The following is a 25,367-nucleotide window of genomic DNA, read 5'->3' as shown; positions in this document are numbered from 1 at the left end:
TAAGTGCATAAATCTCCAGATCATCTTCAACTACTGACTTTGCCCATCTACTAAACAGCCTATTAGTTAAACACATCACAAGAACACAGAATAACTTAGGACGAGCCTATAGGTTCACATCTACAACACTTTAAATGTTTATTATTTTAAAGATTACAATAAATTTGAATATTTGCTATAATTTATTATTAATAATACAATTAAATTTCTGTTATTTTCATTAAATATTCTAATAATAATAATAAAAATGGTAATGATGTTGCTGTTATTTTATTAATTTCTGGATCATACTAAAGCAAAGGGTGTATGTACCAAAAAAACTATAATATCTTAATTACCAGCTAAAAAAAAAATAAAGTAGCCATTAAAAGATTAAATTAACCATTAAAACATAGAAGCTTCTTTACAGACCGACATTTAAAAGTAGTGTGGCTTTACCATGCCTCAATTATGGTTAAAACAAAAATCCTAATTTCATTTTATCAACATACACTATTCACTATTCATATTAACACGTTCTACTGAATTTGCATGGTATTCCAAAGTACTCATAGTGCATGTCCAACAACATACTATTAACATGGGACTTTTTACATTTTTGACTGCATGCATTTTAAAAATAACGAGGTTTGAAGCCAAACCATTCAACACTATAATATTCACATAAACATGATTTAAATGCACACAGGTCGCATGCCTATATAGGCTCGTTGCATGAGTGCCCACTGGAAATTAAACTATTTCATTTTATTTCAATTCGCATGTTTTCATCCCATTCTTCATGCTGTTCTAAATAAAAAAAAGTGCAATTTGACAAGACATCCTGTAACAGCTGTTATGAGGATTCAGTTGCAGTAAATAAACATCCGTGAAAGCCGGGCACACTTTCGCTCTGACTGTATGATGTTGTTCTAAAACAATATTTGTAATAAGCTGAACGCGCGTCCATCTGTTCTGAACCCGCATGTAATAATCGCTCACAGACTCAGGTGCATCTTACCGCGCGCGACGCCGCACGCGTCCCGCATCGCTTTATGTTTGCTGCCCGACGCGTCCTTCTGAAGCTTGCGAAGAATCTCCTCCATCGCGCCGGGAGGATGATGGATAAATGATATGCTGTAGAAACGATGGTTTCAGGCCTCCTGCCTAAAGCTCAGCATCCCTACAGTAAAGATGATTCACTTTAACAACAGTGATACGTCACACTGCACGTCAGTTGTTACTATATGCGTGGAAGCCGCTGGTGTTTAGGGACACAAAAACTATAAAGAAAATGTTGTTTCGACCAAATTAAATGGTTTAACTGCATTCAAGAGAAAGCATCTGATTTGTAAGGTGGGTGTCCAGCTACTTCCCGTCCGCGTATTAAGGTACTAAAGCTACTATGACGAAGGATTGGTAATTAATATTCATAAGCCACGCCTTCGTTGGTGGAGGGAAATAATGCAGCGTCACTATCTGATTAATATATAGGCGCATTAATATATGGATTATATAAGATAGTATTTGCCATTGGAAGAATACCCAAGCAAATTTAACAATATCTGAATAATAGTAATGGTAATATCTCGCCATAGTATACTTTATTATTTCTGTCCAGAAGAAGAAAAAATGCTGCACTAGATGTTTTATGTTTATTATATGGAGCTTGATTAATGATTATGCCTTTTTATTTTATTTTATAACAACCGTATAATTTAAAGTCACCATGAAATCTGAAATTGACCATTCTTGTTTTTTAAAGTAATGTTGCAATAAGTGTTATAAGTGATTTATCCGTGCACATTATTATTTTATTAAAATTCATGTGCATCGAAATCTTTAATTCTCTGATGATGTGGTTACTGGCATGAGGGCGGGGTAACCTGTCAATCACATGAAATCGACAAATAGCACAGCACAACCATCCAATCAATTCCCCGTGGACAAAAGTCCCGCCCTACATTTTTTTTCTTGTTCCAGATACTGACTTTAATAAACAAAACATTAACAGATTGAGGTCTGAGCCATTCCATATTTCCGTCTAGAGGGTAAATTTGACAGTAAAACTTAAAGTATGTTTTTTCATGATCTTTGTCAATTTTGTGCACATGAAACATAATTTGAGATTAATGATTTTTATTTTATTTAAATTTGACAAAAATAAATAAATAAATACAACGTGGCCGATTTTATGTGTTTTTTTATGGCAGAAGGGTAGACTTTTATTTTTAAACCGCAGACCGGATGTTGTTTTGTACCCGCAGCTCCAGTGTCTCCGCGAGCGCTGTCACTCACAACTCACTCGTCATGATGGCTGCCGTGTGGCGAGCTCTCGTATTTGCCCGCTCTGTCGTCCGCTTCTCTGATCGTGATCTGTAAAATATTCGTTGAAAGCACGTCTTTAAACGCGACATTAAAAGAGCTCGCAAAATAACCTGTTATGGTCAGTAAAAGCTGTGTTTCTAAGATTAGCTACTGCTAATCAGTAGCTAACATTAGCATGTTAGCAGCCGTGACGTATTATCGTCCTGTCACACACATCTGAGTTGTTTTTACTGGATGACAGTCTTAAATAATTCTTAAAACGCATAGCATGTAATAACAATCATGCACAATGTCCATATATTTAAAACATCGTCTAATTTATTCATGCATGTTTACAAAGTTCTACAAATCACGAAACAACTGGACTTGTATGTTGATGCACTGAATAAGAATATAGTTTGATAGACGACTGTTTTTTTAATGTAATGCAATAGATTCTCACATCTGTTGATCCTGGTGATTAATGCTTGTCAAGTTTCTACTAGTCTCTGATTGGTCAGTCTTATTTTTAACACCAAACATGGACGTGGCTGAATTTTTTTTTATCTGCGTCACGTCTTTTTAAATTGTACCTGCTTCACATAATATATTAGTTGAAGTTGCTGAATATGTGTTATTTCTAGGCTGAAATCAACCAAAATACTGATGGCACTGTTGAAGAAGTGGAAGATGAAAATTCAGAGGATACTAATATTCAAGTTAGTGATCTCTCTCTTTTTTTTAAGACATGAAAGAAAGTTGCAGATTACATTTATTTAATGTAATAAATTGCTTTCATCAAATACTTAAAATTGAATTCGTTTTAAGAGTATTCCTACATTATGGTTAATATTGAAAAACTTGGAAATATCAGTCAGCATGTTACTAAAATTTACCCTGTTTACTTTCTTAAAACACTGGTTTCCTGGTTTTATTGTGCACAGTTCGTTGGTGCATGTTATTCCTAAGATAATAATTAATGAAACAATACTTAACTCCACCTTTGAAATGATTGCCTTTTTTGGATGATGTCACAAATCCCTCTTACTTTTTAGCCCCCTCCCTCCAGCAATCTCTCCTCATTCTGCATCGGGATACTTCGTTGTGATTGGCTAAAACCAAGTCCTGCCCTACATTTTTCTTGTTGATTATTCTGCGCCTTCACTTGGAAAAATTCTACAAATCTCAAAACGTTTTGTGTCGTTTTATAGACATGTTTAATGTCTAATCATTAAACAAAGTACAATCATTTAATTTTACCATTTAATATATCAGTGAATCATTTAAGCCAATGGAATTCAAGGATTGATACCTGATATAACAATAAAATAAAAGTCCTGCCCTTTACTTTTTATTATTATTTTTCTCTCATTGAAAATCGTGTTTCACTCTGGAATCTGTGGAAGCTTGTTTCCGCCACGAAATAAAAAAAAGGTCAGAATTGCGAGATATTAACAGTTGTGATTTTCTATCTCAGAATTGCGAGTGGCATAACTCGCAATTGTTTATATTGCAATTCAGACTTTTTTTCTCACAATTCAGAGTTTATATCTTGCACTTGTGAGATAAAAAATTGCAATTGTTTATATCTCGCTATTCTAACTATTTTTCTCGCAATTCATAGTTTATATCTCGCAATTGTGAATTCCGACTAAGTTCGCAATTCTGAAATAAATACTCGCTCTATTTTATATCTTGCAATTGTGACTTTTTTCTCGCAATTCCGAGTTTATAATCTTGCAATTCTTAATTCTTACTTATCAAATTTCGCAATTCTGAGATACGAACTCGCAATTGTTTATGTCTCGCAATTCTAACTTTTTTCTCGCAATCCTGCATTTATATCTTGCAATTCAGACTTTTTTTCTTTCAATTCAAAATGTATAACTTGAGAGAAAAAGTCGCAATTGTTTAAATCTCGCAATTCTAACTTTTTTCTCGGAATCGTGAATTTATATCTCGTAATTCAGCCTTTTTTCTTGCAATTCCGAATTTATAACTTTTTATATTTCGCAATTCTGACTTTTATCATGCAATTGCGAGTTTATAACTAGCCATTCTGAATTCTGACTGATATTGACTCGCAATTCTGAGATAGGAACTCGCAGTTGTTTACATCTTGCATTTCAGACTTTTTTCTTGCAAGTGTGAGATAACAGGCGCAAAAAATTTTCATTTTTTTTTCTGTTGCAGAAACAAGCTTCCATAGTAATCTTGCCTGATCACGGAAGTAAAATGTGTTTTGAAAGGCTTTTTATTGTCGAAAAAAACCTGTAATCATGAATGACAGAAGAAGCCATGAAAGCTCATTTGTTTAGAAGGTGTGGTAACCTTAATTTCCCATGAGCCTAATCTCTCAGTGCCTGTTCAGTGTGTCTGTAGCTGATGTGTGATGTTTCAGATGGAGCTCAGTGCTTTTCGGGCCAAGTGGATGTCCGAGCTTCAGCCCAGCTCAGGAGGAAGGAGAAGCCTCCACAAATCTGCTGAGCTGAAGAGGAGACAAGAAATAGCTAAAGAGGAAAAGGTGTGAACTCATGAATATTCATACTGTGTGCTATGAGAAGAAACAGTGATGATGTGTAAAGTTAAATCCTTACCTCTGATTGTGAATGTGTGCTTTCACAGGCCCGAGAGCTGTTCCTGAAGGCAGTCGAGGAAGAGCAGAATGGAGCGGTTTATGAAGGTTTTCATTCATTTATTTATTTAGATTCGACAATTACGTTTATAAAATGGATTCCATGAAGAAGTGAAGGGTTAACGTTTCCTCTGTTTATGTTTTGCAGCCATCAAGTACTATAAGAGTGCGATGCTGCTGGTCCCGGACATTGAGTTTCGGATCAACTACAGCAGAACTCCTGATCCGGACCGGAGTGGGAGCTAGTAAGTGCTCGGATCACATGATATGCTCATGGTCATGGAAAACTTGGATGTATAGTGGGACAATTGTAAAATAGTGTTTTCCAGCCTTGTAAAATTCATGGATTTTTTAAAAAAATTTTATAGTAACAGTAAAAATAAGGTTTAATTTGTCAATATTTTTTAACTGCATTAATTAACAATGAACAATACTTCTACCGCATTCATTCATTAATGTCAACATTTACTAATAAATTATTGAAACCGTAAGATGTATCTGTTAATGTTATTTGATGGATCTGAACTGACATGAACTAGCAATTAACAGTTATTAACTAACATTAACAAAGTTTAATAAACACTGAAACAAATCTATTGTTCATTGTTAGTCAATGCGTTAACCAATGAAAACTAATGGGATTGTATTGTAAAGTGTTACTAAAAAATTATTAATTAATAAATAAATACTATAATTTCTTATGGTTAATACGCATTTTCTACTCATGCTCTGCAGTAAAATATTTAATATTTATAATATGTATATATATTTAGATAATGCTTTTGTGTAAACCTTATGTATAGTAAAGCTTGCTTGCAAGCCATAGTTATATGCAAGGCATAGTTTGAATGGTGAGCAAATCATTTTTTCAATAGGTCAAATCAGTCTGAATGATTTGTTAGTTAAATGGTTTGAATCAAAATAATAATAATACAATCTGCATCCAGTAGTTACAGGAGACTGGAAAGGTCATGGAAATTCATTGGTCGGGAAGTGTGGGAACCCTGTTTATCCAAACATAAATTTATGAATCTGCAGTATAGAAACACACACACACAAAATTGCATAAAGAAATTAGATTTTGTGAAATGGAGACTGCAGGGAAATGTGGCGCAAATCTGAACTTTTTTTTTGCTCACATGTGACAAACCACATGGAATCTGATCTGTTTTATTTATATTTGTGCCACTTCCATTTGTGGTCCTGAATCCGATCAGATGTTTTGCAATGCGACCTCGTTCTGAACAGTCATATCGGAAGCCATGTGACTCTAGATCAACGTTCATCTCAATTTTGCACTCATGGGAGTCGCTTCAAAGATTTTACATACCCGAAGTTATCAAGACAGTTTTGAAAGGACAGTGATGTGTCAGAACTCATCAGTATTACAGTGACAGCTCTATATACAAGCAAAACATCATAAATTATTTTTTTCATATCCTTGTCTTTATTTTTTATATTGTCTGAATACATTTGCTGGCTTCTGTGGCAGATCACACTAAAAATAAACGCATAATCACTTACTTTATTGTCTTCTGTTTACACTTTCATATGACACATCTTTCTTTTGCGCATCTGGGTCAGTTCTGGACTATGATCTGTTCACACTGGAATCTGGTTTTAGCCACATTTAAAACAATGTGAACAGCTATACAAAAGAAATCAGGTCTGAGCAATAAATCGTAATTGAGCACTACGGATCGCAGTGAACGTAAATGCATTCAAATGTTGTACTTCATGAGGTTTTTTTTTTTCTTGTAATTCTGACTGATCTTGATTATTCTCATTGCTGCAATACATTAAAAAAAAATCAATTACAATAATAAGGGTTAGATTACAGTAAATTGGTGGAATTGTGATCTGTGGTCATACAAAAATAATGGCACAATGCACCAAATTACCTTCATTTTCTACATGCAAAATTCTTCACAAGTACCTCTTCATGCACTCTAGCTTGGAGGACAGTGAGAAGGATCGTGAGATCGACGACCTGCTGACATACTTCCAGCAGCAGCTGACGCTGGGCTGCGACACCATGAAGCTGTGCGAGCCGGAGACAGACACGTCACAGGTGCACATCTCAGGTACTCACACTGGACCTGCTCCGTTTGCTTTTACAGAGCGTTCCTGTTTCCCTGACAGTCTCTCTCACGCCCACAGCTCTGCCCTTCGAGGTGCTCATGTATATCTTCCGCTGGGTGGTGTCATGTGACCTGGACCTTCGAGCCTTAGAGCAGCTCTCATTGGTTTGCAGGGGTTTCTATATCTGTGCAAGGTGGGCTCACAGACTCACCAAACATCTGAGGAAACCAGCTTAGAGTCATAACAGAAAAAAATTATTGGTTTGCCATTGAATTGTGTGTGTGTGTGTGTGTGTGTGTTGCTACAGGGACCCTGAGATTTGGCGCTCTGCCTGTTTGAGAGTGTGGGGGCGAAGCTGCACCAAAATGCTGCCGTTTTCATCCTGGAGAGAGATGTTTTTGGAGAGGCCACGTGTGCGCTTTGATGGTAAACGTGTGCGTTTATGTACAGTCAAACCAACATTAATTCAGACATCCTCAACATTATCACAGTTTATTCGCTATAGTTTACAAAATGGTAATAAAATATTGACAAGAACTCAGTTATCAGATCAGTTGATATTTCACTGGTTTTGTCCATCATTCTGTTAGAGTCTCTTACATTAATTATGTTGAATATCTGTCAGCTGTTAAATTTAACTACACAATTAGATAATACCAGTTTAGCTCAACCAATCACCAAGCAATGCTTCATGTTGTTCAGTCTGTGGTGTAAAAAGGTCGCATTAGCAATTAAAGAAAAAACACTTCAGCAAAACATGATCAGGTCAAAGTGTCTGAATAATTTTTGGTCCCACATTTTTATTAATGTTACTGGTAGTCGCTGTATGAAGAATTTTTAGTATAATATGTCACAGTTTACTTCATTTTGCTCTCCTCACTTACATAAATGAACTATAGTGTCCTGCACACTCTAGTAAAAAAATTATATCTGGTGTCTGAATTATTTTAAATATGTGCTGCACGTACAGTGTTTAATAAGCGTCCGTGGTTCGTCCAGGTGTTTACATCAGTAAAACATCATACATCCGCCAGGGGGAGGAGTCTCTGGATGGCTTCTACAGGGCTTGGCACCAGGTGGAGTATTACAGGTGAGATCTGGGCTTTAATGGGATACTCCTCTCGAAAATGACAGATCTGTCAGCATTTACTCACCCTCATGTACATTCAAACCTGAATGTATTTACAGTGTTTCCCCCGAGCGGCAACCTCTCTCTTGTATCCGACACGAAAGTGACTTAAACTGCAATTCATCGACTGGCCACTAGAGACGGCCTGCTAAAGAGAGTCAGTCCCATAAACCCCATGTTAAAATACCCAACTTTACAGCAGAAATATATTAGGTTTACAGCCTGGTACAAAAAGTGGTTTTGGCCTATATAGCTAATTTTGCCCTTCGTGACAACTGTGAGGTGGGTGAATATTTTTATAGCTCATCCGTTTAAATTCAATGAATCCTTAAAGTTCTGCATAATTAAGGGTGTGGCCACTTGAGTGACAGGTGGATTGCCGCTGGATTGCCGTCTGCTGTCTGTCAGCGTCACGTCACCTCAGATAATCCCGACATTCTGTGCATTTTTGGTTACCCGGGAGTGACGCGCTGCCAAGATGGCGATGGCCGGCTCCGCCCAATTATGGCTTCAAAAATGCTCTTCAGGAACCAATGGGTGACGTCACGGCCACTGCGTCCATATATTTTTACAGTCTGGTTTCCCCACAGGATTTTCTGAGACTATGAGTGGTGGACTTGGGTCCCCTTTTAAGTTAAATGCAATAATGTGGTGCGCTTTGAAAGCAAACTTAAAGTACCCCTGTTATGCTTGTTCAGATATTACCTTTATAAGTTGCTGTGAAGACAGGTTTACAAATGCATCTCATTACAAATCTATATGTACTCATCTGTCCACAGAAATGTTCGAAATTATGCGACTGTGAAAGTTTAGAAAGCTAAATACTTATTTAATTAAATCGCAACCTTTTGCAATTTGATGAGCACACTAAACCATATCGCGATTTTAGTTTGACTGGCACAAAATGCAAGGTTTATGCTATTATGAGAAATTTTCTAAATGTTTTCAGTTCATTATGAAACTGTGGCGGGACAGATTTGACTATGGCGCATTTCTGCATTTCTTCTGGTGACACAAATGTTGGGAATGTGGTAGATTTTTCCCCTACGCACCTGACTTGAACCGAGTGTCCTTGACACCTGAACCTATCGAACACTATCACTTGGTAGTAAAGTCTCTAGTGTTCGCTAAATACAACAATCTAACCCCGCCTGAGAGTCTCACATAGACTCGAACGACGTCTCGTCCCCTATCGCACACTATCACTTGGTAGTAAGGTCTTTAGTGTTTCGCTAAATAACTTGTTCCACAAACAGACAGACTTCAGCAAATGTCCTTTAAATGCTTTAATCACGGCCGGGAGAGTACTCGAGCAGTTCTCAGAGAATCTCTCCCAAGAAGAAGCTTTAATCACGTCCGGAGGATCTCAGACAAATTCCATTGAGAATCCCACCAGTAAACACGAATACAATAGTTTTTATAGAATAAGAGAATGGCAAAATGACATGAAACATTGCATAATTTCCCTACAATTTGATTGGTTCTTCATAGACAAGCCCTCTTGTTATCAGGTAACCAAAAGGTTTCATGTTTAAACCTCTATCTAGTTTCATTTCCCATATTTGTTATTTTTACACTCAGGGTTAGGATGGCTAAAAGGAAAAGTCAGGTAAGAGTTAGTCATAATATTAGACCCAAAGGGGAAGTCAGGTAAAAGTTCATCATAAGGTTAGTTAATCTAAAGGCAGTGTTTTAGAGTCAGAAACACGGTTAGTTATAAAAGACAGTTTACTATCTTCTCTATTAAAAATCCATCACAGGAACCAAACAGTTTTAGAGCCCATTGATTGCCTTGTATGGGGGGAGGGGAGAGAGACACTGAGACATTTCTCAAAATATCATCTTTTGATGTTCCACAGAAGAATGGATGTCATGCCGGTTTGGAAGTAAATGACAGATTTTTTCAGTTCTGGGTGCAGTATCTCTTGAGTGTTCAGTTGTGTTCAGTGTTATGAGGCTTTGACGAGGCCTGATCTTCCAGGTACCTGCGCTTCTTCCCTGACGGTCAGGCGATGATGTTGACCACCCCCGAGGACCCTTTGGTCGTTGTCCCAAGGCTGCGCAGCAAGAACTCCAGGTGCGTGTCATGCGCATGAATAACACACATCTGAACTGCACATTTCTAGTCCATGTGACGTGACGGTTAAAATGCTTGGATTCCCACAGGATGGACTCCATCATGCTTGGCCATTATCGGCTGTCCCAGGATACAGACAATCAAACCAAAGTTTATGTTGTCGTCTCCAAGAGAAAAGAAGAGGTTGGTTTGTCATTTAACAGCGCTGTTCTATTTGTTTGCGGTTTTACCAGCAATAATCCGACTGATTTCTAAATGTCATAATCATTTGTTAACATACAAGTATTCATTACTTCAATTTGCTCATTATTTCTGCCTTAAATTATTACATTTTTCGCTAACTGTGATTTGTATATGTACATTTCTGAAATACATTAGACAGTCACCTCTGATAACAGATCACTCTAAATTGTAATGTGGACTCATGCATTTTCTGTAAAGCTGCTTTGAGACGATGTATATTGTGAAAAGCGCTATACGTAAGCAATAAGGTCTTCGAGGCTGTGCTGTATCGTGAATAAATCACGGCTGAAGGGCGTTGTTAGGTACAAAGCGAAGCGACGTAACCCCTTCGGCCATGATTTATTCTTTACTTAGCCTCTTTGTACAACTTTCTGAAGTTTTACTTTAGGTTTTGATGTCATTAAGAATATATATTTGCAGTATAAGTACCTAAAACCATCTCAATATATGTTTACAGCTCCTTTCTCTGGAGCTCTGCCAAGAACAGCTCGATTTTGGCCTGTCTACTTAATATTCATGAGCCTCTCTTCTGATTGGCCTGTTGTTTTCTGAGTGACCCACCATTGGTGGGGGTGGAGACTGAAGGCGGAGACTGAGTAGATCTGACATCACATTTATACCGAAGTCACAACGGCTCGTGAAAAGGCGCAGCTACTGAACGACTGTTCTGAAACTTGTATGGTAGTATAATAGAGCCTAGACCTCTGTTATAATGAAAAAAGCCAGGAAATTTCAGTTTTGACAATATGAGACCATCAGTCAGTCAGTAGAGAAGACTTTTATATCGAAAGGACTCGGAGGAGCAAGACGCAACTTATAAATGACAAGGACACGGGAAAACCCTTTAGCGGTTAAAAAGACTAGATATCGCAGCGGACATTCAAACTGATTTTTTATTACGAATATAGGACTGACCTGAAGGAAAATGCTATATTTACTGTAAATGCAGGTAGACTTACTTACTCGATCTCTCACAATACTCTATAAGCTTCTATGAACAATATCAATGAGAAGAATATGTTTACGTTGCTAGGGGTGTTGTGTAGTGATACACAGAACCATTGGGTGAAACTGTCACAGCCGTTTTTTATCGTTAATAAAACACAGCTATCAGAATTGAGCATTCAGCTATCAGGCCAATCAGAATCAAGGACTGGAACGAACCGTTTTATAAACTGAATATATTGTGATTTCTCAGCAGAAGGTGTCCGAGTACCAGAGGAGCCGGTTCTGCAGGCGGAACCCAGTTCCCGAAGCCGAGCGCTCGTTTCATGTGGGACTGCAACTGTCCTCTGGGGGGCGTCAGCGCTTCAACAAGCTGGTGTGGATCCACCATTCCTGCCACATCACCTACAGGTGTCGTGCCCTGCGTCTCACTGTCCATACTATCCACCCTAAACAGTGTGTGAGATTGAAATAAGTGTGTCCCATAGCATAGTATGCTGAAAAGAGTGTGCCAGAACTCCCCGGATGGTCTAGTATTTCCAGTGGATTTTCAAAGTGCTCACTATAACAGCTAATATTACCCACAATCCATTGCAATTTGGAGGAAGAACTACAAACATGAGTAAAAAGTGTTAAAAAAACTACAAAACATGGCGGATATGTGCCAGCAAAGGTGAGAGGTTTAGATAAAGGTTTGAGTGACTAATCAAAGTTTAACATGATAAAAGAAAAATGATTTAATGTTATCCGTGTTGTATTTCATCTGCAATAACAACGTGGACTTTTATGAAGATCCATTTGGATCAGGATTTTAACTTTGACAAGATGATTGATTGATTGTTGATTGAGATGATTGACAGGTCAGTTTACGTGACGGGATGAGACTGAGAGCAACCGTTAAAGACGCAGGTGTATGACCGGATAGTTGGTCCCAAAGCTCATCTACTCTTCTGCTACACACTCAAAAGTATCTACTTTTTCTTCACAAAAAGAGTACATACTTTTAGGGCGTAGTATAAGTAGGCGACTTGAGACCCATGATGAAGCATTAGTGCAGGGGTCCTGGGACACCCAGGGGGCCGATAGGGGCAAAAGTGGAAAAGTCTAGAGAAAAACAGTGACGAAAAAAAAAAAGTAAATAAATTAATTAAAATAAATAAAAGTTTGATTAAAATAAATAATTAAAATTCGATTAAAGGAAGGGTAGGCAATTTCAGAGAGGCAACATTTTGGATATAGTATGTCAGAATTTTGTCCGTGTCGTGGGTCATGTGACGGGTCATGTGACACGAGCTGGTGCTGTCTAGTCTTTGGGCCCATAACAGTCGTGTCCTGCTGGTCCTGTTGACTTTAAGAAGATTGCATCCACATTTTTTTTCATCTTTGTTGTTTTTTTTACTTCATACTATTTTACTCATTCATTCATTATTCATATTGTTACAAATTATTGACTGTTTTGTTTTATGTACGTTTTTGATTTAGTGGTTTTGTTATGTGTCAAGTACATGATTTTTTTTATATAATTTTTTGTTTGAAAATAAGAAAATCAATCAAGTACGAATCATTAAAAAGAAGAAGATTGCTATCCAGAACAGTCAGTGATTATTCCCTCGATAACCTGGTTTTCCTCCCTCAGATCCACTGGAGAGACTGTCGTCACTGCGTTTGATGTGGACAAAATGTACACGCCTCTGTTTTTTGCACGAGTCAAGAGCTTCACAGCCTTTTCAGAGCGTCCACTGTAGGACGAGCCCATCGATGCATGACGAAAGCCGACCTTTGACCTACCGCTTCCAGCACTGGCTCTTTCTGATGAATGTACAAGAATCGTGTGACATTTTTAGTCTTAACTGCGGCTCAAAGCATTATGTTTTGTTCTCATGGATAGTGTCACGCTCTTATTGTAAAGATAAAAATACCATATATAGATTGTCTTTAAGAAGTTTCAGTTCACCTGTGATGAATGTTCACTTTGTTTGTGTGGATTTCAGTGAGGGAACATGTCTACTGACAACTGGAACACCCGAATAAATCAGATACGTTGTGTTCTGCTTGTTTCTCATTTACATATCTTAACTATGTTGCATAGTACCTGAAGTCAAATTGAAATCAAAAACACTTCTTTTCTTATTACACATTCCTGGTCTTAATTTGATGAAAGAAGGTTTCCGCAGTCTTTCCTCAGTGTTTTCTGTTTGGCTGATGTCACTAAAATGCTCCTCTCTAAACACTTTATTCTGGTCATGAATCTTTCTCTTCCCTGACAGATCAAATCTATATTTTTCAGCTGGAGACACTTCGTGTGGACGCTCGTTTCCGCCACTGCATAATAAAATTTTAAAAAATTGTAAGATATAAACTCGCAATTGTGAGTTATAAAGTCAGAATTGCATGATATTAAGTCACAATAATCTTCTAAATTGTCTTATTCCGTGGCGTAAACAAGCTTCTATACTTCAGTGTTCAGTCTTTTAAAATAATAAAATGAACTCATAAATAACAAAATAATGCATTTATCTGTAAACTGGGTAAAAGATAATAAATAAATTCAGCTCAATCGATGTTCATTACTCTTTTTTTTTTTTTGCAAGATAATTACAAAGACACAACAGAACCATGAAGTATCATTACACTATCACAAAGCTTATTAAAACTTACATCTATTACACCATAAAAGGGTCTTGCATGCAATAGAATTTTTTGAATTCCTTAAAGAGTTTAAATCAATATCTTTCTTGAAAACTAATGTTTATGTGATCTTAAAGCATAAAAATAATACAATGGCAAAAAGCACAGGATGGATGTGAGAACAGAGAGTAAAATAATGAGGTTTAAGTAGTGACTTAAAATATCAGCTGAATATCAATTCAACATAAAAACAAACAAGCACAGATGGAAATCAGTTGTTCATTCCTGTGGGTCAGCGCACTATCTATATATGCAAACATGAATTTCCCATAAATGCAGTTCTGAAACAGACAAAACACTGAATTAAAAGAAAAAACAGACAATAGTGATACTGTTAACGCATTTATTCTTGAGAAGGAATATAAAAAGAACAGCAGATTTGAAGGATGCAACAGGAGAAAAAGAAAAACAGGCTAATTTTGGCGTCTCAGTCTTTCCTGAGTGGCACGATCTCTTCTCGAATGCCTTCCTTGGTGATGATGCAGATCTTGAGAGCATCTCCCGTGTAGACGTCCCTCTCAGCGGCCGAGATGAAGACGTCCTTCACCAGCTGGACGGCCTTCTCCTGGCTCAGCGGGAGCTGCTCCACATTCTCCATGTTCTTGAAGCCGATCTGAGCGCAAGAGCAAATAGTTTAAGCCTTCAAGAAGGAACGGGAAAGTGTTCATGACAAATAAACACAATTTCCAAATACTGACATGATATATAAACAAATGCAATTTCAATATTCCACGAAAACGCAAAAATGCTGAATTGTCCTGAAAACGATCTTCATTTTATTTCAAATAATTCATGCCTCAAAATAACTTGAATGTTACTTTACACCCTTTTATGAATATGCAAATTAGCCCCACCTTTATGGAGGTAGAAATGTGTCTTTATTACATGCGAGAAAATAAATGATCTGAGAAAAAGTTTTCATACCAATAGCAAAAAATTATATTTGAGACTAAAAAATGTTTTGAGAGCAAGTATTTTCTCATAGAACATAAAAAAAATATAAATTTGAATTTTTTAAAATTATTTCTGAGAAAAAAAATCTCTCTCGAAATACTTGGAAAAAAAAATCACAAATATATATTTTTGCTATCAGTGTGAAATTATTTTCTCTAAGAAAAAAAATTGTTTCTCTCAAAACGCTTTTCTTTGCTCTCGATGCAATTTTTTGCTCTCGTGTCAGGATTTTGCTTTAGCGGTGAAAATTGTGTCATGGGCGGGGCCACCTTTTCTCCTATTGGAACGTTCCTATTGGCCAGTCGGGTGAGCATCGTCTTGTCTTGGGAGTCGAGCTGAATCATTACACCATTGTTCGCGTTCGGTTCACCTAGATAGATGCCTAGATATTTTCTCCTTAAAACTGGAGTGCAGACAGTCTGTTTGAAATTGCCCCGGTTACATACCATCACAAACATGTAACCAATCCCATCAAGGTGTGGGCGGGGCTTTTCTCCACTGACTAAACCCTCGATGAGGTTAAAAGCGTTTCTGTGGACGCTGATTTCTAAAGTCAGCTGTCTGACTCTGAGATGCGAACGGGAACATGGTGTGTAACATTAGCAACACATTATTAGCCGTTTGATAATTAGTCAAACCAAAAGCTAATCATATTAATTACAGTCATATGTCTGACGTTGTAGAGATGGATACAAAAATCACATTACCATTCTGATACATGGACCTGTAGACGAGCCTGTATAATTCACTCTTCCACTTGTCTTTCTGTGGTGTTTCCTGCAGTTGAGCGAATGGATCAGATCGTTCGAGCTGATGCGATTGAGTGGAGGCGGGGCTAATTTGCATATTCATGGCTGTAGTTACATTGAAGCTATATTGAGGTATAAGGAAATTATTATTTTTTTTAGGGGAAAAGTTTAAGTTTAAATGAGGGTTGACAACTTTTAAGTTCAAAAATTGGAGTGAGTTTTTTTTTTTGGGGGGGGTCTGGAAACCACATGTTCATTCTCTCGTATTCGAGGCGTGGTCTACGAATGCCCAGAGCCGTTTATTGGGTGCTACGAATGTCTATCAAATAATTATACCAGATGACGTATGTAGAGCGACAGAAATTAGACGAGGAAGAAGACGATGGGTCAGAGATTTATGTGTACACGACGATGTTCAGCGACTATTGCCGTTTGTGCAAGACAAACATGAGGGTAGAAGGTATATATGGACACTCTACAGACATGTTTTTATTGAAAAAAAACGCTGAGTTGTCATCGTCTTGCTGTTCCCTCCCCATTCTGTGCTTGATCGATCTTTCGATCTTGATTCACTCGATTCACATGTATATAGCCTACTGTATATATATGGAAAAAAAATTTGTTGAATGCAGTTTGCCTTTTTAGCACTATATTCTACTGTTCTTTAGTTAAATTCAGTATTTTCTTGGATTCATTAATATTCACTTGTGTGTGCTTAAGATTATCTTTAAAATATAATAGGATGCAAGTTATTAACTTTTTTAATGTATCATTTGAAAAATCTAGTGTTTGATCATGTCTAAATATGTATTCAAATGCAAAACCTAAAGATAATCAAGCATTTGTGACCTGCAATACTCTGAGCAACTAGACAAGTAGATGCATGTATATTTATTAAAGAGCCATACAGGCACCTAGTGGCTAAACCATGACATTACAAATGCAAATTGGTATTTTTCTGGCCACAAAATGACTTTAATTTACCTAATTTAAAACCATTTTCTCCATTTTAACCTTAAATACACCACTAATTGTAATATAAATAATAAAAAATATTAGAAAAAAATATTTTTTAATTGTCATTAATGGACCATCATTGTTGCACAAATAGTATATAGTACCAAAAGATATCCTCAAAATATTAAATAAATATTGAAATAAAATGTAAAACATTTCTTTAATTAAAAAAAGTTCATGTGTATGATCATGAGTATGAGTGTGACCAATAAGTAAGGAAGTTATTCAAGAAAAACATTAACATTGCCTCTCCATCAGTCTCCAGAATAAAATGATACTGTTAATGTCTTTGACGTTATAATCAATGCACACTATGCAGTAATGCTTACCAAAATTCTGCAAATACCTGTATCCTGCTTCAAGCTATTCAAAGATATTGACAGCGCTGGTTTGTTTGGAACTAATGAGAGCTTCATGAACCATGTGATCAAAGCATGAGGCTCACTGCTTTTCAATGGCTTGGGCTTAAATGAGGCACTACAGCGATCTGTTATGCCACATCAAGTGCGCCAAAACGGTATTTATTGTTTGAATTTCATATTAAAACGTACAAAATTTGAAAGCTGAGACTTTGTTTCATATCAAAAGCAGGGTTGGCGATTTGGCGTGAATGAGAGTGTGAGACAGAGACTGAAAGTGTGTGTCTCGCGCCAAATGCGTGAGGGTTGGAAACCCTGTTTAAATATGTTATTTTGATGATCAAAGATGAGTTTTAAGGGATACAATTATTTACTGAAGGGAGGAAAATTAGAATTTCTTTCCTTTGATTTTTGATATGACCTATTTAGGTGTTGTAAGATTATTTATTATTGACACTTCCCCATTGAATAACAGATACAGGTATGGAGCTATAAGAATAACTAGGGCTGGGCGATATGGCCAAAAAAAATGATCACGATAATTACGATCAAATTTTTATTTATTTCAAGTTTAAAGGCAGATTTTTGCTCCTAAGTGAAAGTTGTAGAAACCAGAGCATTAATTGTGGTTTTAAACTACTCTTTGTTGTCAGAACATATCATGACAAACACTTGCCAAACAGGAGAACATTTCACAAATCTCAGGTTGAACATTCAAACATTCGTATTTTTTCCTCAACAAAATAATCTTAGTAGACAAATTAATTTCTTAGTTTCTGCATGTGCTAATGGTGGATATTGTTTCAAGTCTTGAAACAGGTTTGTGTTGCCTGACTTTGATGGCACGTATCTTCAGCACAGTCTGCAGTGCGGGCTGCAATATTAATATTACATGTTTTGTCTCGAAACGCATATTTGACAGTGAGTTGACGGTAGTATTAGCTTGAGTTTGGATGCAGATTTACTAGGTTAAATTTATGTTCATTAAAAAAACTAACATCTGTTAAAAAAAATTGAATCACCTCAATTTTATTTGGTAAAATCTAATATTCTGACTGTTTGAATGTTATTAAAATTAACCATTGGTCATCCAGTATCATGCATTTAGATCATGGTAAACACAGATAAAACCAGGCGTAGCCTATAGCACCTAAGGCTGAGCGATTTTATCGATTCTCCCTTCACCTTACCTAGATATCGGCATAGGGAACTTTCCATAAGATCATCTCTCAATGCTGCAAATCATGCCAGCTTTTGGCCAAACTGAAATAACACCATGCCGATCTCTAGGTATGGTGAAGGGAATGTGATGATGTGGGATATTTTAACCCCAAAGTCCAAGGGAACTTTATCAGGATGCATATTATCCCGGATCCATGAAATAACTGGCCTTTAAAAATAAAAATCTGCCTGACTCTATGGGAATTTAACATAGGGGTGTCCTGACTTACGCAACCTGTATTTTAAGGAAGAACATTTATTTATTTACGATACATTATTCATTCACAAAGAAAATTGGTGTCCTTAAAGGTTGGATTTTTCCTCATTTTTCTAATTAAGGCATTAAGATCAATTTCCAAAAGATGATTTTTTATTCCTCTTTTTAGTCAACTTTAGCATGGGTGTGCTAACTTATTCACATCACTGTACTTGCTTCATTTCCATGGCCCACCTCTCTTTCTGTGAAGATAAGCTGGACGGAAACTCAACTAACGTTCCCTGAACGCTCGTACCTGGTTGTCCAGAAGAGGCTGCAGCATCGCACTCGCTGATCCTCCTGCTTTATAAGAGTCTCTCTGGTAAGAACCAACTGGATCAAAACTATAAACGGCACCTCGACCTGGAATGAAAAAAACAGACTGGCTATTGAAAGACAATCCAGTTTATTCAGGCCAAAGCGTTGGTTTTCATGCACTGGCCAATTTTGTGATTTTGGCTTAATTTGACTTTTCATAACGTGATGTTTCAGACTAGTGGAAGTAAAACATCCAAAATACACTTTTATGTAATATTTTTTATTGCACTATCTATTTGTAAATTTCAATGTCAGTACATATTTCTAAAGGCGGTGAGTTTGAGTCAGAAATCTCCACTTTAGCGGCACTTACACACACTAAACTTCACAGTTTTATTCCTCTCTGTATTCTGGAGGTTCATTCATATATCATTCACCTGATTCATAGAACATTTTACTCCTAAAAACATGGTGAAAATGTATTTGTTTTCTGGCTGTTGACAGCACTTTCTGAAAAATAAGATAAAAACCTTTAACTGGAACTAAATCAAATTGATCCTGGCTTTATCCAATACACAGATTTCGGTTTAGAAATCTTTAGGAATAAGATATTATGGTGATATCTATTAATACATTTTTTACCCTATTCACCTGAGGTGTCTTGCCTTAAAAAAACAGTAACACTTTACAATAAGTTTCATTAGTTAACATTAGTTAATGTATAAACTAACATGAACTAATAATGAGCAATACATTTGTTACTGTATTTGTTAATGTTAGTTAATAAAAATACAGCTGTTCATTGTTTTGTTCATGTTAGTTCACAGTGCATTAACTAATGCTAACAAATACAACCTTTGATTTTAATAACGTATTAGTAAATGTTGAAATTAATATTAACTAAGATTAATAAATGCTGTCGAAGTATTGTTGTTACCTAATGAACCTTATTGTAAAGTGTTCCCAATAAAAGAGTGTATAATAAACTCAATCTCACATTTCGGAGCCTGAGAAAGACAAATTGGTACAGGCATGCCTCACACACACACACACACACACACACACACACACACACACACACTCACCCTCCTCATCGAGACCCCCGATGATGTTGTACACGTAGTAAGGGAAGAAGCGCCTGCCGTACAGGATGGTGGACAGCATGGCTGCGATGGCTCCACTGGTCATGCCCTTATTATTGGAGTGCTTGTACATCTATAAGGGAAAGAAACATAAAAACATATTCATTTCTGTGGCATACTGTTAGTGCTGACTGAACATGATCTGACCAGAAGATACGATGACATTTTCCTTTCTACGTTGTGTTTGTCAGACGCACCTTCAGTCTCGCCTCAATGATTTTGGTTAGCGTCAAGCAGTCGCCATGGAAACCACTGCAGCCAATCACTGTAGTGTCTGTCCTGTATGGGAATGAACGAGAGATCTGATCTTTATCTTGAAATTCTCCATACAGTTACAGTTCAATCAAAGCACTGGAAGTCAATCACATATTGTCGCTGTCAGGCATAAATCATTACTAATGGTCATCCTTTAAGTCTGTCTGTGGGTTTTGCAAATATTTAACCAATGAAAAGAATTAAAAAGAGCTTATGACTAAACCTCAAAACTCCATTGGATCCTCAAACTGTCAGTCAAACCTCATAGCTCCGCCCACCTCTACCATGAATGAAGTGATTTGGTAAATCGATCATAATATAATGCCACATGCAAGTGTCTGACCACATATAAAGCCACAATGCAGTATTTAATTATTGTATAAATAGCGTTTTTTTATATTTTTTTATATTTCCTGAAAAGTAGCATTTTTGGGGATGCGAGTTTTCCGCACGACAGTGACGATAAAGGAATATTCACTATTACAATATTTGCTTCCTAAAGGAAGTGTAATCAATCACTGCCACTAGTTCAACACTTAATGCTGATTTGTATTTTGATGCTTTATTAAAATTAAAAATTTATTAAAATGCTTTATTAACTCAGTCCCAAACATTTGAAAGAATAGATTCAAAACACTGATACAAATATGTGATGTTTACAGATGTATCCACATGGCATTCGTCATTCCTCGATTACCTTTAATTAAAGTGCCAGATTATATATACATTAAATATGACCAAAAAGCTAATATAGATTTTATTAAGTGTGAATGATTGGTGTGATAACTCACAGTTTGTAGCATTTGGGGGAGTCTCTGCTGTGGATGCTGTATCCCTCACTCAAACGCGTGTCTGACGCCACGAGAGCGAAGTCTTCACCAGCCACCGCCAGCACAGTCCTGAGCAGAGATTCATGAAACATACAGCTTTTAAACATTTATAGTAAGGAGGAAAGACAGGTACAGAAAAATATCCATATTTAAAGCAGCACTATGCAGTTTTTTTAGCTTAACTGAACAGCTTCAGAGTTATTGGTATGGTTATATGACTCTTTTCGGGTTGAATGGTGGTCGTCTCGCCCCCGTCTGGTGCCTGAGAGTGGAAAAAACGTACTTGCAACTTTGGGCCGGCGGACCGCCGGAAGTATCCCGTGATTTCAGCTCTCGCGATGTAACGAATTGCTTTACGCCACTGCACACATTACACGCATACACGCCCCTATCCAGATCCGGCTAGCTATAAGAACTACTATCGTCATGGCTAAACCGGCAAATAAGAAGCAGAAAGCTAGGAAAGCATTGTCGGAGGAACAGAGAAAGAGGAAACGGCAGACTGACCGAGCGAGGAGTCAGACACGAGTACACATCGGACCTGCGTTGTCAGAATGGAGAAAAAAACGAAGAAATCGCGGTCGGAAGAGTCTAGAAAAAGGTAACGAGCATCTGACAGCGCGAGGAACCGGACAAGAGTCCCACTCAGTCAGGCTTTCACTGTTAAAGTTGATTCCTGCGATTATCATGAGAACAGTTGTCAATATCTCACAATTATCAGGACATAAATAAGCCTACACGTTGTAAATAGTGTAAATGTGTGCAATTTGCAAACTATTATGATAAATTGCAATAATCATGTCTAACAACATCATAATAACGGACATTGTTATGAAATAATGCGACGTACATGATGTAACTTTATTGATGTCATCTGGTATTTAGGCTCAGGTAAGCCTAACGCGGTAGGCTACTTTATTATTATAAAGTGGAGAGGCCGTGAGTGCAGATCATAGACTGTCACGCTCTGCGTGAGTTACGACAGTAACGTTAAATACAAGTACTCTACAGCGACTCTAGGGGTCGCTGTTTGACAAAAAAGGAATTCCTGCATTGTGCTGCTTTAAAACTGTATCGTCAATTGCCGTCATTACGTCGTGCGTCAAGTTTAAGTGTTACTCTTTTGGTGTGAGTCGACTTGCGTACGGCCGTCTGCCGGAAGCTACCGTATTTTCCGGACTATAAGTCGCTCCGGAGTATAAGTCTCATCAGCCCAAAAATGCGTCATGACGAGGAAAAAAACATATATAAGTCGCACTGGACTATAAGTCGCATTTATTTAGAAATTTATTTAACAAAATCCAAGACCAAGAAAAAGTTATTTAAACAGACTTTAATTCATTAAAACAGAAGGCATTTAAGTTATTCAGCTACACACAATAGCACAAAGAACAACAGGCTGAATATGTGTCCGGTATGTTGTTAACGTAACACATCAACAGTTAGCTACACAATAGCATAAAGTACATACCTGAGAGGCTGAATAGGATAAAATAAAATAAAAAAACATAAGACAGCGAGTCCAACAGTTATCGGTAAAGCAATTTCACCAAGCTCCCGCGATCTTATTCCACATCACTGAAGTGTAGTGTGTAGCTGTAGTCTAGAGCGCATAGAGCGCTCTCTCGTGGCTGTAGATGGTAATGTCACCCCCAATTTCGGCAAATGATGCATTCACGTCATACCACAAATACATCAAAAACTCGCAAATAATAATCTGGGGCCGTCAGCGATCCTGTGACGAGTAAATCTTGGTAATTTTGATATATAAGTCGCACCTGACTATAAGTCGCAGGACCAGCCAAGGTATGAAAAAAAGTGCGACTTATAGTCCGGAAAATACGGTAGTTATTTTAGTCGATAAAGTCTTAAATATGGATATTTTTCTTACACGAACGCATCGCTTCACTTCAGAAGGCCTTTATTAACCCGCCAGAGCCGTTTCGAACACTTTTATCACAGATCGATGCGCTTTGATGGACTTCCAAAGACAGACACCCATTCACTGCCATTATAAAGCTTGGAAGAGCCAGGACATTTATTAATATAAGAATGTCATATACACCTAGGATGGCTTCAGTATGAGTAAATCATGGGCTATTTTTTATTTTTGGGGGAAGTATCCCTTTAAAGCTGCAGTCCGTAACTTTTGATGATCTAGCGGTTAATAAACAAAACTGCACGAGTCTTGCGGAGGAACACTGTTCGAGGAGCTCCTTCTCTCTGTCTATGACGAGTCACGCAGGCACTGGGCAGCGGTGCGACCCAAACCAGTCTAAAATAATCCCAATAAACACTTATTATAGTTATAGCCTATAACTTATAGGTGTACCTTAGTGATTTAGGATACAGCAAAAAAATGGTTTGGAAAATGGATTCATGATGTACTTGTTCATTATATAAATTCTGGGGGAAAAAAAAAGTTATGGACTGCAGCTTTTATATATATATATATATATATATATATATATACACTCACACACAATAATATAATAATTATATATATATATATATATATATATATATATATATATATATATATATATATAAAAGATGCAGTCCATAACTTTTTTTTGTTCAGAATTTATATAATGAACAAGCATATATATATATATATGTGTGTGTGTGTGTGTGTGTGTGTGTGTGTGTGTGTGTGTGTGTGTGTGTTGTTTAGTTACTTTTCATTTGATAAAGTAATGTAATTTAATTTCAATTACTTCTGATGTAATTGCACTAAATACTAAATAGACTATAGAACCGTTTTCTATAAAGCAATAGGGGATTTAACATGAAACTTTCAAATCTGATCATGTTGTGATGATGAAAAAAATGTGTTTTAATGTACTAACTTTCTTCCTTTAAAGGGTTAGTTCACCCAAAAAAGAAAATTAGCCTATGTCATCTTCTTAAAGCGTAGACGTAGTCGGAGTGTCAATGGAGGGACAGAAATCTCTCAGATTTCATTAACAAGATCTTCATCTGTGTTTCAAAGATGAATGAAAGACTTACGGGTTTGGATCGACATAAGGTTGAGTAAATGATGACAGAATATTAATTTTTGAATGAACTATCCCTTTAAAATACTTTGGTCTGTTCAAGAATAATTTATACAATTTTATATTATTTATCTGAAAGATTTAAAAGTGCTGCAGTTTCATGTCTATCCTTGAATTGTTCATTTGGTCGAGGTTGATATGGGATGTTTTATGCAATAGATACATTTTAGAAAGAGTAATTAGAACACTGTTACTTACACTGTTGATAAGTAGCTAATACTAAAGTTAATTAATTAGGTTTTTAGAGAAACGTATCCAACACTATCTGTATGTGGGAGTGTGTATATATCCCATAATAATAATTCTTATTTCGCCACTGAAATTAATCTGCAGAAATTAGGCAGCAATTTCACTACACCATGAAATATATATATCGTATTATTAGTGCAGATATCAGCAGTTTTGACTTATATTTTTGACTTTGAGAAAGTGTAAATCAGTTGCCTTTATTGTCCGTCAAAGGCTGCAGTTATGATAGTGAAAGTAAAAAAGCACTCCCTCCATAACAACTTATTATTTACCATTACGACTGAATTTAACTATAGAAGGCCAAGCTTATATATGGATAAAATAACAGAAGCAGGAATCAGTAAATAGACTTTTAAAGAGTTTGTAAGAGGATTTCTGCACGAAGTGAACTGTCATGTTCGTCATGTAAGGAAGATGAAGACAAGACAGAAAATCCTTCTTACCCTCCGTTGAAAGCATAAGGAGAGAATTTATGCTCCACTGGACCAGAGTAGTGATAATCCTTCATCTTTCCATTATCACCATAAGCTTGAGAAGAAATCATGATGAAGCTCCCTCACAAAACTCGCTGTATCACCGCAATATGGCCACCGGAAGTTGACAGGTCCTTGTTTCCTGTGCGCTTACGTCACAGAGTTTGAAGTCACAAGAGAGCTAGCGCCGTCTGCTGCTAGTCTCGATTACAGGCGCTGTTGTGTAAATTGAAGCATATGCCAAATGTTTTCACTATAAATGTTTAGTCGGTTGTTTATAACCTAACGTTATATGTTAATACGTAAAACAAGTTCCCACTGTCTTTCATTGCGCTCAAGTTCAAAGGGACAAGAAAAGTAGGCCTAGGCTAGTAACTGGACTGGTTGGTGTGAACGGGGTTATTATTAACTAACAAAAGACACATATCAATATTCACAAAGTCAATAATTAAAACTATTGTAA

The 25,367-nt window shown here is 36.8% G+C and overlaps 3 protein-coding genes across 5 annotated transcripts in view; 1 reads left to right on the top strand and 2 right to left on the bottom strand.

Moving 5' to 3' along the window:
- Nucleotides 1–3,119, bottom strand: part of arfgef3 (ARFGEF family member 3) — a 103,515-nt gene extending 100,396 nt beyond the window's left edge. For both annotated transcript variants that reach the window (XM_077224061.1, XM_077224052.1), the window contains exon 1: nucleotides 1,001–3,119. In XM_077224061.1, coding sequence (XP_077080176.1) covers nucleotides 1,001–1,085 — 85 coding nt within the window. In that variant the 5' untranslated portion in view covers nucleotides 1,086–3,119. The remainder of the gene's footprint in view (nucleotides 1–1,000) is intronic.
- On the top strand, nucleotides 2,220–13,954 carry fbxo9 (F-box protein 9). 2 transcript variants are annotated; one of them, XM_077224091.1, is made up of 13 exons: nucleotides 2,220–2,425; nucleotides 2,931–3,005; nucleotides 4,688–4,810; nucleotides 4,912–4,969; nucleotides 5,070–5,166; nucleotides 6,875–7,005; nucleotides 7,082–7,196; nucleotides 7,311–7,429; nucleotides 8,003–8,093; nucleotides 10,114–10,209; nucleotides 10,299–10,392; nucleotides 11,654–11,808; nucleotides 13,034–13,954. In XM_077224091.1, exons 1-13 carry the CDS (start codon nucleotides 2,423–2,425, stop codon nucleotides 13,140–13,142), a joined length of 1,266 nt encoding a protein of 421 aa, XP_077080206.1. In that variant the 5' UTR covers nucleotides 2,220–2,422; the 3' UTR covers nucleotides 13,143–13,954. The 2 variants fall into 2 exon arrangements, with proteins under 2 accessions (XP_077080206.1, XP_077080201.1); XM_077224086.1 differs by having other exon boundaries at nucleotides 11,651–11,808.
- A 460-nt stretch (nucleotides 13,955–14,414) lies between these two features.
- psmb1 (proteasome 20S subunit beta 1) lies at nucleotides 14,415–25,063 on the bottom strand. Its single transcript, XM_077224125.1, has 6 exons — nucleotides 24,875–25,063; nucleotides 21,088–21,195; nucleotides 20,239–20,320; nucleotides 19,985–20,114; nucleotides 18,898–19,004; nucleotides 14,415–14,698 (listed from the first exon to the last, which is right to left on the bottom strand). The coding sequence occupies exons 1-6, from the start codon at nucleotides 24,973–24,975 to the stop codon at nucleotides 14,513–14,515; spliced, it is 714 nt and encodes a 237-aa protein (XP_077080240.1). The 5' UTR covers nucleotides 24,976–25,063; the 3' UTR covers nucleotides 14,415–14,512.
- Nucleotides 25,064–25,367: the final 304 nt, after the last annotated feature.

The sequence above is a fragment of the Siphateles boraxobius genome, unplaced genomic scaffold (assembly GCF_051911475.1).
Source record: "Siphateles boraxobius isolate OS27281-9 unplaced genomic scaffold, OSU_SipBor_1 122, whole genome shotgun sequence".
NCBI lineage: Eukaryota > Metazoa > Chordata > Actinopteri > Cypriniformes > Leuciscidae > Siphateles > Siphateles boraxobius.
Note: the sequence above shows the minus strand (reverse complement) of the source record. Positions and strands in the feature narration are given on the sequence as shown.

Bases quoted from the DNA above. Each gene is read 5' to 3' on its own strand.
- fbxo9 (XM_077224086.1), top strand. The intron at 4,970-5,069 runs GTTTTCATTCAT...TATGTTTTGCAG, and splicing joins GAATGGAGCGGTTTATGAAG to CCATCAAGTACTATAAGAGT. The intron at 10,210-10,298 runs GTGCGTGTCATG...GGATTCCCACAG, and splicing joins CTGCGCAGCAAGAACTCCAG to GATGGACTCCATCATGCTTG.
- psmb1 (XM_077224125.1), bottom strand. From the start codon at position 24,975: ATGATTTCTTCTCAAGCTTATGGTGATAATGGAAAGATGAAGGATTAT. The intron at 20,115-20,238 runs GTGCGTCTGACA...TTTCCCTTATAG, and splicing joins TCATTGAGGCGAGACTGAAG to ATGTACAAGCACTCCAATAA. The intron at 19,005-19,984 runs GTGAGTGTGTGT...TTTTCATTCCAG, and splicing joins CGGGGGTCTCGATGAGGAGG to GTCGAGGTGCCGTTTATAGT.